This window comes from Dromaius novaehollandiae, chromosome 18, assembly GCF_036370855.1.
Source record: "Dromaius novaehollandiae isolate bDroNov1 chromosome 18, bDroNov1.hap1, whole genome shotgun sequence".
NCBI lineage: Eukaryota > Metazoa > Chordata > Aves > Casuariiformes > Dromaiidae > Dromaius > Dromaius novaehollandiae.
In genome coordinates this window covers 10,115,211-10,127,290 of record NC_088115.1, presented here as the reverse complement: position 1 = coordinate 10,127,290, position 12,080 = coordinate 10,115,211, and the positions used below count along the sequence as shown (strand labels likewise).

Sequence of the window (12,080 nt, the reverse complement as noted above, 5' to 3'; positions counted from 1 at the left end):
TATAACTGTAGGCTACCTCACCTAGTCTTATGTAATAGCAGGTGGACTGATGTGGCAAGGTAGCCTTACAGACAAATACACAAAATATCAGATATTCTTTCATATTCCCCTGTGGTAGGGCTTTCTCATCCATTTCTGCACATACTACTTTTCTTTCCTAGGTCTGTTAAATGGTATCTGGTTTAAACTGAATGCTGCTGTGGAAATAAGTGGTAGCACTAATAACCATTTCAAGAGTACCTTTTCATGTAGACATTTCCCTCAGTTCTGTCAAATCAGGTGTGAGACTGTTTTAACTTTAACTAGGAGGCAAAAGCAAAGGGCTGTGCACAGCCTGTATCCCCCTTTTTAAACTGATAGATTATGCTGACAAAGTGAAATTAATCCTTTTTTTTCCCCTAAATTTGCCACCTGCTTCTTAGTATCTGGGCTCCTCTCTGCTTCTGCATGTTATCCATCTTCAACTTTTTCTGAATCCTTTAGCTGTCCTGGATGTTTTTCTCTGCTAAGGCTTCTGGTTCCCTTTTCCTCCTTGTATGATTAGCCTTCTGTGCAGCTTGTGTTCGTAGCCTTGGCCTTTTCTTTGCAACACAGAGTAGAGTACCATATGACCTAATACTGCTTTGGCCATTCTAAGCACTGTGTTTTTGCTGCCAGTACACACTGAATTTCTTAAGCTCTTGGATAACATAAATAACCAAAAAGTGCTTTGAAACCTGCTATAGCAAAGAATTGATAGCTTTAATGTTATAAAGTGTGAATAATGATATTAGCATCAATGGACTCCACAGTGTTGCAAGTGAGACACTTTGATAAACCAAGGTAGCTGAAGATGGTAGTCATCAGGACAATTGCAGAGTACTTGTAAATAGTTGTTTAAGCAGTTGATAGATTTTGTGAGATGGCTGTTAAGTATTTGATGAAGACTGAACGTTTTATAACCTATTGAATGCTAAAAGCAATTGGATGGGGAAGAAAAGACAATGTCTTCTGGTGGCTTGTCCCTACTGCAGTGTCTGTGCTTGCCTGGTTCACAGATGAAGATAGGCCTTTCCAATGCAGTCAAATGCAAAGGATACCAAGCCTCTCTGTGTCTGTCTGTAGCGTTGGTGGGCAAGTGTGTGCGGTTAGGAAAAGACTAAATAATTCATATTCGTGTTAGTCCCAAGCAGGCTTCTCTCAAGTAGTTGACACTCTGGTGATAGTGATTATGCAAAGCAAGCTAGATGGAAGACTTAACCAATGGACACCGGACTGGAATATCATAAGTTTTCTTCATGTTTAAATGTGGACTGTAGATCTGCTTTGTTGTTTTGGAAACACACTTGCCCCCTTCTTTGAAGGGCTGCTGTATTGTCTCCTATATGCTGCTTGGAGTCGGTCTTTTTTTTTTTCTTTGTTTTTGTAGAAAAACTAAAAAGGTTGAAATCTTCCTACTTAAAAACATGAATGACTGTGGATCCACTGCTTCTCTTTCATAATGAAAGAAGTTTGCTGATGCCTTTAAGGAAATCTTCTGTTGTGGAGTTTAACTTTACTGTATTTTTTTTGTCTAGAAATTCATCGAGTTTGAAGATTCTCAAGAACAAGAAAAAAAGGACTTGCAGACCAGAGTGGAAGCACTAGAATCACAAACTCGACAGCTTGAACTAAAAGCAAAAAACTATGCTGATCAAAGTAAGCAAGATAGATTGCAGTCTGTTTAATGATGCTACCGCAGTATAAATTTTTTACTGTTAAACAGGAATACATATGCTGGATATCTGTGCTATGTGTTCTGTGTTTTGGCAGATAATTAGGCTTAACTTCTGTGCAGATTTTTTTTCCCTGTAATTAAGGCAAAAATTTAGATAGTATCCTTAAGATTCTTCATATTATTCTTCTGGTAACCCAGGTTTTTTTTTTTTTTCTTCTAGGCCACACTGTCTTCATGTTTAGCCACTTTTTAAAGTGGCATTTAGAAATTATTCTCATGTTACTGATCCTAAAATAAGTTAATTTTCTTCTCCACAGAAAGGTTGGCGTTTTACTAAATTGTTGTCTGTGCTAAAAAGAAATGTCGCCTTCAGGTCTGTAAAAGCTACTAGGATGAGAATGCTTTTACTTCTGATTCTAATTAGCCTTTGTATAATAATTTTGCTGAATTATTTGTATGTGGTATTTAGTATTTACAGAAGATGAGTTAAGGAAGAACTCTTCCACTTTTAGAGATGTCTTCCATGTAATTTGCTAAAACTTGTGTAACTTTTGGAAAAACAGCAGTGATTTATTTTCCTGAAATACTAAAAGTTGCAATGTGAGCATAATGTAGCTTATGCTTTCTACTGGACTGTTTTTGATCCCGGTACATCATGATTGAATGAAACTCGATCACCATTTTGTTTTCCACTTTTAGCTGAGTGACGTGTAGCAAATTTAAAAAAAAGAAACTCTCAAACCCATGAAAATCTTTCCCTCCCACTTCATCTGTTCCCCTGCCAATCTTAGATTGAAGATGAAAGACCAATGATAGATGATGGATTAATTTTTTGCTAACTAAGTCCTTTAAATATTCTGTGAAGGTTATGATTTTTGTATGTGTTTTCGTTGGACATTTTTTAACATGATATAGAAATACTGATCAGTGTGAATTAATGTGAGCTTTTGATCAAACTGGTAGCAAATGCTTCTAAGCTAGCTTCTGTTGACTTAAGATGAGCATTTTTATCTCTTTGTATAAAGCTTCTATTGCTGGGCCATACGCAAATGCAAAGTAAGACTCTATCAGGAGTGGTAAGGGTGAAACAAGATCAGTTTCTCAAAGCAGGCTGCCTGTTACCAGAATAGATCTCTTTCACTACTCTTTCCTTCATTGTTTCCACTCAGCCACCTTTCCTGCTCATAATGCAAGGAGCAATATATATCTGTTTTTCTCCTTTTTCAACTTACAATAATCTTCCTGCAGTATTTATCTTAATTTTCAGTGGCTGGGTGAGTCTATAGCAGGTAGAGATATTGTGTGCTAGTGTTATGATTAAAGTAGATAGCATATAGAGCTGAATATTTCTGAAGTTTTAAACCATCTGAATAATGGGAATCTTTTTATTTTTCTAGTGCCGTAACTTTTTTTGAATAGACTCCTTGGTGTATGAGTGGATTAGAATGTTTTTGCAGATCTTATAGGTATGTAATCCTTCAGGTCCATTGCAGTTAAAATATTCTCGGATTCTCTACAGACAGTGACAGAGGAATGTTTACAGCAGTCTTCTCTAGTGAAAACTTGGATGACTGATATTCAGTACTGTTTCCTTATAAATCAACTGAAAACTGATGATTTTAAAGCATATCGTAGAGACTTGCATTCGAAATACTAAAGTTGGTGTGAAAGGGAATGTGCATATGCTTGGTAGCAGTAGGAGGAAGGGGAAAAAAACATTGGAACAAGAGTTAAGAGTGGCCTTTGGTAACAAAGGACACAGTTTCCAGTTAATCGGATTGAGGAGGCCTGTGCTGTTAAGTCTACAGCCCAAACAGCTTGTTAATAGGGAGACCCTGTGCTCTGACAGCAGGAGTATTGTGTAATATATGCCATTCCTTTTCCTGATAGTGTAATAGGAGGATATTACTAAATACTAAAAGGTCACTCCTTATCAAAGATCTGTCCAAAAATGAATTCACTGTTGCCAATCAAGAAGAACCCAAGAGATGCAGTGAAGACTCAATAGCAGATGTCTCTTGTGTTGTGTATGGTGTGTACAAGCAATCCTGGCTAGCCCACTTGAATTCATACATCTTGTGCTGTTAGTAGGTGGGTGTGAAAATATGAATGAAAGAAGTCTGAGAGGATGAGTATGAGTGGGTGAAATAAACTTAGAGATTTTGTAAAGTGATACCATCTTTGTGTTCCCCAAGATCTCATGTTGTCTTTGGTTACAGTGCTTTCCTACAATATAATTGTTACATATACTCTAGTATGTTTTCTGCCTTTGGTACCTTTGTTAGAAGCAAGAGCTATACAGAGCTGCTACATATAGTTAATATATAACTGGGAGTATGGTGTTGTGGACACCAGCTTTGTGCTTGTTTATATTTTTCCTAGGAAAATGTTAATCTAGCATTTAGACTGGGTGGTTCAGCTGCCAGTTCTCAGGTGCACACTTATGTTTGGGTACTGCCAGCTATATAAATTCCAATGCCATGTTCATTTTTGTAGTCAGTGGTGGGAAGTTCTGATGGCGGGCCCTGTGTGTCGAGCTTTCGTCTTACAATGCGTCGTCTTTTCCAAAAGCCAGCTCCTGTCACCTGACAGGTACAATGTTGTAGGTCCTTGTACCATTGAAAATCAGGCTACTAATTTTTATGTTGGATTTCTTTAGCCAATACTCTTATCGTTGGATTTGGTGGCTTGAATTTGGTTCTATATGTTTTTACTTCTTTTATAACATTGATTCTTCCTGTTCTAAGATCAGCACTCTGTGATTCACCTCCAATTAAAAAAAAAAAAAAATTGTTTCAACACATTTAGATTCAGAATTGATCTACTAATCTAACACTACTAACATTTCTGAATCTTAAGAGAAATTGAACATCACTTTCAGGTGAAACTGAACACTGGGTACCCAGGTGTGGTTTTTGTTTGTTTTTACAAAGCCATCTCTACTATAATGTCTCAAAACTTAATATTTTTATGGCAGCACATCCAGAATTTCTTATAGAAATCCTTCTTACAGAAGTTGCATTCACCATTTACTGAAGTACATAACACTATATATATATATATTTTTTTACTATTCCGTAAGTCTCTTCAAGTCAAATTGCTTTTTTGCCTTGAATATTAAGCCTTCTCAAGATAACTTTTTCTAACATGTTAGAAAAAGTTAAGGTTAGAGGATGGAAGAGCTGGAGTTGACTTCATCTGACAGATCAGAAGAGATGATGTGTAACAGCAATTAGCTTAAAATTCTTTTATATATTTATATATAATAATCTTAATCCTTTATGTATAGATACATGTATGCATTTAGCTTAAAATCCTTTTATGTATTTATATATAATAATCTTAATCCTTTATGTATAGAGAGATACATGTACATGTATGCACTTATCACACCACTTAAAGTATTTGCACCAGAAACTCAGTTGTTCTAGCAGAAGCACTGAAAACTGGCCAGAAATACTTCTTTGTAAGAAATAAGATGTTGTGAACAGCACCATAAAGTTCTGCTGTTAGAACATTGACTTTTAAATGTTTCTAAAATCTTTTTATTGGGGAAAAAACTGTTTGTCGTAATGCTAAAAATGTAGCTATTGAGAAACAATAGAGCTATGATTGAACACTGAATTTTATTTATAGTTTTGGTTGATAACTTGTCTGGGACAACATGAAAGATAGCTACAGATAATTGACATGCTGCTGATACAAAGTAAGATCAGAGGAGATGTAGAACACAATTGGTGAACACCTAATAAAAAAAACAGTCCACTTGCATAATATTCAAGTGATCTGAGAACTTCTAGGGTATATAAACCATACTAGTATGCATATTATTGAAGCAGTCTAACTCTATTGTCTTTTTTGTTTTAGGTAAGGCAATTTATTTCCTAGGATACAAAAGATACCAATGCATCACTTCACTGGATACAGTTACAAGTCTTCTAGCTATGTCTTTTTTCTTTTACTTCCTATGCTACTGTTAGTGCATTTAAATTAGTCTGCGGTATTGCCAACTGTTACCACATCAACATTCAAAATAGTGGTAGTGTTATCATTGATAATGGAGATTGTAAATGCCTGGCACAGAACAAGTAAGCAAATAAAACCTGGCTTTACTTTTTTCCTCTCTCTTGTCTGAGTACAGAGTCTGAGATAACAACATCACTCTGTTAGAGAATACTTAATTTTTTGCCAATTCACCTGGTATTGGTGAACTGTGGTAGACTTTAGATAAAATTGGATGGAAAAATTGTGGTTATTTAAGAATACACTTTCCAGTCTCAGAAACAAAGCCTTCCTGAGCCTGGCAAATACCCTGGTGAGACTCCATTTGGCAGTCCTGCCACAGGCACAAGCCTAAGATTTATGTTTCAGTGCTTTCGAGGGTATTGCACCATAGGGATTGACTAAACAGAAGGATGCCTAACTGTTTTTGCTGCTGCTGAGAACTGCCTAAAAGTATGTTGGAGGTCTGTGTTCTGCTTTCTTCTGGGAATGGTGGTGTGAGCTAGGTCAAAGGTGGAATTGTAAGTCTCAATTGTGAACTACATACAGGTCTAGGATTTTTGGACTTGTGAATTTTGATCCTTGCTGTTAATAATACAGTAATAATACAGTATGATGATATAATAATACCATTCAAATGTTGGATAACTTTGTGTTCTAATGAAGAATGATTGCAGAAGGAAAGTTATGGGTTTATTTGTTTTGACTCATAAGTACTTTGTTTTTTTACTTAAGTTGCAGATAAGGCTGCCGGAAGTTCAGGGAGGTAAAACCTCACTTTAGAAATTATTAATACAAGTGGTTCAAAGTGGCCTTTCTGTTGTTTTCCAGGAGACTTATTAATAAAATTTGGAAAAAAAACAGATAAGATATGGCACCACGTCTTTGAATGTACAGCCAATGTGCTACTTGGCATCCAAACTCTCAGCCGGATACATAATTCTTTTCTGCTTAGGAGTTCCCAAGTTATTCCTCTCAGTAATTTTGGTGCTTTACAAATTAACTGAACTGCTGTGAAAATACATTAAACATGAGAGACTGATATTACGTTATTTTATGGCTGAAGTGTGAAGAGACTATTAAAATTATCAGCAGTTTTACTTATTTGGGCTGCCCAGCTTGAAACGGTTTTTTGGGGGTCTCTGTGCATTTTTTCCTTGTTGTATTAATACTCTTAAATATATTTAAAAACTATTGCCCTTTGCCAGATTGCTTTGAAAAATGAAAACATTCAATGCCAGTTGCATGAAGTTTTTCTTGTAACCCCTTCTCCCCGCTCCCCATGGCATAGGGAATTCTGTGGTGAAAGCAGGAAGAAAATGCTATAAATGTAGCTTTCCCAGGGCCATAGTCATGTGCTTTAACCACAAGACTGTCTTTTTTGTCTCTTGTAGACTACTCTTGCTGTAGTTGTTTTTCATCAAATAGGCAAGGCTTGCAAAAACAACAGTTTTGTCTGTTGAAGAGTTTGACCTGTACGATGGAGGGTGTTCAAGAGTAAGCAGTAAGTGAGACTGGTCCTGGGAGAAGGCAGCTCTAAAGCTACAAACATACTGAACCCACGATGTATGTGCTTAGAGGCCAGCGAGGTTACTTGGGAAGCCCTAGCTCTGTTGTAAATCGCAAAAACAAGTATTTGTGATTTACAATCTTAATGGTCTTCACACTAAAAAAGAGGTGTTCCTTTGCACTTAAACTTATTATGTGGGATTATTTTCTTAGCCACGTATTCAACCAGCTGGGTTGGAATAAATCTGCCATTTGAAATTAAAGTAGTGAAATAGGAAGCTAATTTTATGTCAGCTGGTTACTAAGTTACTGTGGTTCACTGGGCTTTTTTTCCTCTCTGCTGCAGTATGAATTTAAACATTTGCTGTCTGCTCTGGCCTAGATCGGTAACTACTGCACTCTGCTCTTTTTTGGAGGAGATGGAAAGGGAGAGGAATGGGCAGCTTGACCTGGTGGCACTGCTGGGAGCATTGTGAGTCCTGGTAGATGATGAAAGTCTGAATGGCAGGAGCAGACACACATTGGCTTATCACGGTTGCACAGCACAGAGCACTCAACCCTGATCTGTAGTGGGTTGTAGTGGTTGCCTAAGCCAAGTTTGCTGTCAAAAAATGGCTTGACAAATTGTATCCTGAGAGATTTGGTAAACATCACAAGTGCCTGTGGGAGGGCAGAGGTGTCAGGATTTGCGGGTTCTATTTCAGTGCAGGAATGTGCCTCTGTGGTCCGGCACTCTTGCCCATGACCCATCTCCTCCTCTTACTTTACACTGCTGCTTTTCTCTGTAACTTTCCACTGAGTGCCCCTCTCTGCCCTTGTGTTGGTGTGCTTCAGTTGTCTGTGTCTCCCTACCTGCGCAGGGAGCAAAGGAGAGACAGTGCCAGTGTTCTCGGGGGCCTGTGGCTTGTGGAAGTAAAAGCCAATGAAACATCACAGAGTTTCGGTGGGCTTGTATTGGCACAACATCAGCACGGGCTGCGTTGTCAGAAGCTCTTGCTGTCAGTCTTTAGCCAACTTTGAGTGTGAGCAAACATCTGGTTTTGATTTTATGACTTGATTAGACTTCTGTGGATTTTTATCTCAGCAGCAGAGGGCACCTCTGAATACTATATAGAGGTGTTCCAAGTATTGAAATGCTAGTTAAAAAAAAGTTTAATACTTTAAAGAAAAAGTCTCTTCCCATTCCCTTCCACTTCAGAGAAGTGTCTGAGGCAGACCAGTCTCTGATATCAGTCTCAAATGTTTTTTTTTAAGAGCTATAGATACTTGCGTCTCATTCTCATTGTTTTGAGTCTTCATTGTAGTGAGACCACCAGCTCTGTAACTGGTTTGCAGAATTAAAATGTTTCAAATTTTCAACCTGGAAAACCAGGTCTTGCTGCCGTTGCAGGTTTTTAATGGCTATATGCAACTTGCTTGTCCAGCAGAGCTGCACAAGGGCACAGGATACTCTGCTTTGGTTCCTGCACCGTCTCCAGTTACCGACCACGGGGTGCCTTGCCTTGCAGGGCTCGTGTAATATTCCGCTGAATTCTGTAGGGGCTAAAGACGCCCGACTTTTTTTCCCTTCCTCGCCTCCTCTTTTGAGAATGTGGATTTTTTTTTTTTGTATTATGGACTGTGAGATAACAAAGGTTTCAGCAGTAGAAGCTGACTGTAGTGTATCTTGTGACTTCCTACAGGTGAGGACCAGCACTGGGGTATGTTTTCTGGAGGAATAAATCTCAGGGTACCTTATTACAAGGGTGGTTCATTTTAATTTGAGAATCTGAAAAAAACAGCATCTGGATGGTGGAGCTTTCTGATGAAGGTTGTAGGCTGTGGGATTTGAAAAACGTGGTTTCTTTTCTGGATCTGCCTAGTACTGAAATATAACCAGAGTATGATACTGCATTTGACAGTACAGCTGAGGCACAGCTGTGTTTCCATACTTTGCAAATATATCAAAGATATACTTGATAATTATGTTCAAGTCATACTGCATCAGGGAAAACTATATATTTAAAAAAAAAGTTTCATCTTTCAGAGCGACAAGGATTCCGACACAGCTCTGGGGATTATTGTAGCTTGCGCACTGGGTGACGTAATGCAGCCGTTGATACTGCATGCTGTAGGTTTTATTTGGGATGTGAGATTTTGGCAGCTGACCTAAACATGAAGTCTTGTTTTCTGCAGAAGCTCAGCAGAACTGTTGCATTTCCTCTTGAAGCCAGTAAAAGCAAGAGCAGTTTCTCTTGTGAATCTTCTGTGGGTGTCGTTTGGTACTTTCTATTTTTGTCTTAAGTTGTCAGATACCAAAGTTACTATAATATGTACCCAGACAGGCATCCTCTTGAGACATAGCCTGAAGGCACCTGGTACTCGGAGACTTACCTGCTGCAGCAGCCATTTAGTATGGAGGGATTTAGTTAGCAGTGAGACTTTAATGGGAACTTTCAGCTGTGAAACATAAAATTTTGTTTTAAGCTTTGGCTTGTGACTTGAGTATCCTCACATGTGATTGTGTGAATAATTAAATTGCCATGAAATACCTCTGCTGGGAACACTACTCTTTCTAAGTATGGCTCAGCTGTAGTGTTCATTCTAAAGAGTATAAGAAAGCTTGTCAAAATGTTCTTAAGAGAATTTGAGAAGTTAAGGTTTGTTCAGTAGCAATCTGTATTGTTTCTGTCTCTTTTCCAAAGACTGAGAACAGCATAAAACTTGCCTTACACTTCCAACAAAAAAAGGAATAGTACAGTTTGAGGTTTTTTTTTCCTCTTTGATTAACAAATCTGGAGCTTATTGTTTGCCATTTGTTTCTCATTGCAGTTGTTCTTCATCTGTGTAAGCTTGTTTGTAAGGCACAGGTTTCCCTCCACCTCCCCTGGACTGTTCCTAAAGTGTCATTTACTGGACTTGAAGAATCTTTCTATAGGGAGAAGCAGGAGTATCAACGTGTGTTCCAGAAGGGAACAGTTTGTTACTCTGACTAAAGTATTTCTCAGTTACTTGAAAGGGTAAAGAAATGGGGCTTGTGGTATTCTAGGAAGTTCGTGTCCATCAGTGTGTGCAAGTGTCCCTCTAGTAGCCTTGGAGGAGGTTCTTCCAGCATTGAGGTATGATTTTTTTTTTGGCTTTTGCACTGCTAGCAATGCTGACGCTGTAGGGTCTAACTAAAGCATTTTTGATTAGTTACTGTTGTTATGTAGGAAACAAATCGGGTCATAGTTTAAAGAATTCAGATGTGAACATGAGTAGTATCTTTCTAGTTTGGATGTGAATGAGGAATTACTACCTATACCCATAGCAATACATTTGGCCTATATGAGTTCTTTGCACTGAGAAAAAGATAAACACCAGCAGCAATGCTGTTACAGCTTTGCTTACAGTTCCTTTCTCCCTTACTAAAACCATTTTCCTAGCTTATCTTTATTTTTTTGAGAGAATTCATGTCTGCCTAATGTAAAGTTACTGCGATACCTGACACTACAGAAGTGTGTGTTGTGGGAATCGGCAGTCCGCTAGATGGAGCAGAGGGTACAGTTAGCTCAGTAGCTAGTGCTAAGTTGCGCTACAAGGCTGGAGGCTAAAATAAAATGGAGTAGAAAATTAGAACATAATGGTTGGCCTCCTTTACACTCATCTATTAATATATCTGAACGAAAGTGGTGAGAGTAGGTCGAAATCCACTAATACATAATTAACTCCTTGTGTACTTTTTTGTTTTGTTTTTTTTAAGGGACTATTGTGCTAGTGGTTTGGGTGCTGAAGTAGAGTTCAATTGTTATAATAACGTCATTGCTCTAAATGTTACAGCAATGAAAAAAGCTGGTTTTAAATGTCTTCCGGAGCCTGGCATCCTGACTTGTTACTGTTTCCCTGGCTTTACATGCAGACCCAGTCTGCTGTGGCCTCTGCATTCATGTTGACTTCATGTTGGATTTTTTTCAAAAATAACTTAGAATTTTTGTATTACTCAATAGAAGGCAGGAAGAATGCATATTCTCATTTTTCCAATACAATCCCTAGAAAATTTGAGAGGTGGAGAAAGGCAGGCTATGAAAGCAGCTTGCTTTAATAGCCAAATGTATAAGGGAAGTATCTCCAGATTTAAAGAACAAACAAAATGAAAACTCTTCTCAGTGAAACACTAGGTTGACCAGGAGAATAGCAGAGAAACTGGCAATAGAATCAAGTAACTTTTGATTCAATCTTGGTAGAAGTTGACTTGTACATATCCTTGCTCATTTGAGTTCCCACTTCTGTGAGAGACCCCTGAATGCAATTGTCCGTGTGTTAAATGGTGACAGCAGAAAGTGTAAGAGCTTTGTTTAGAGTCATATGCCAAATTTAAGACTTTGGTAAACGTTAGTGATTGTGTGGGGGCAAAGTGAGGCACAGTGGATACTTTAGCAGGCCAGAAATATCAGGGGTAAGACACTACAACTGTAAATTATGAAGATAATTTAGTTGTCAGGATAATGCCCTCTTGACAGCAGATTTCAATATGCAAAGCGTCCTATTTCTTCAAACTGAGAACTAGATCTATAGCTCTTACCACTGCGAACTAATTGAAAATGTCAGTCTTGCCAAGGAGTTTAACTTATCACTCGTTTTAAAAATCAGTGTTCTGTGCCAGTTCTTTCTAGGTCTTATTGCTTTCTGGTTAAATACTTGTTTGATAGCTTCGGTCTCTGTTTCAGTCCATGGTCAATGTGATTGTTCTTTAGCAATTACTTAATACATCATAAGATCGTATCAGATCCTAAGACGAATCATGCTTGATCTGTATCTTAACTTTGGTATGGGACCTGCTTTTAAGAATGGAGCTAAATGAAAGCTGTCGAAGGAGAACCTTCAGATAGTCTGAAGTGCCAGGAAAGGCCTGTGA

At 38.1% G+C, this 12,080-nt stretch overlaps 1 protein-coding gene across 3 annotated transcripts in view; it reads left to right on the top strand.

Annotated features, from left to right (window-relative positions):
- Positions 1-12,080, top strand: part of SPAG9 (sperm associated antigen 9) — a 72,802-nt gene that overhangs the window by 6,697 nt on the left and 54,025 nt on the right. For all 3 annotated transcript variants that reach the window (XM_026099129.2, XM_026099130.2, XM_026099128.2), the window contains exon 2: positions 1,557-1,677. In XM_026099129.2, the coding sequence (XP_025954914.2) occupies positions 1,557-1,677 (121 nt within the window). The remainder of the gene's footprint in view (positions 1-1,556; positions 1,678-12,080) is intronic.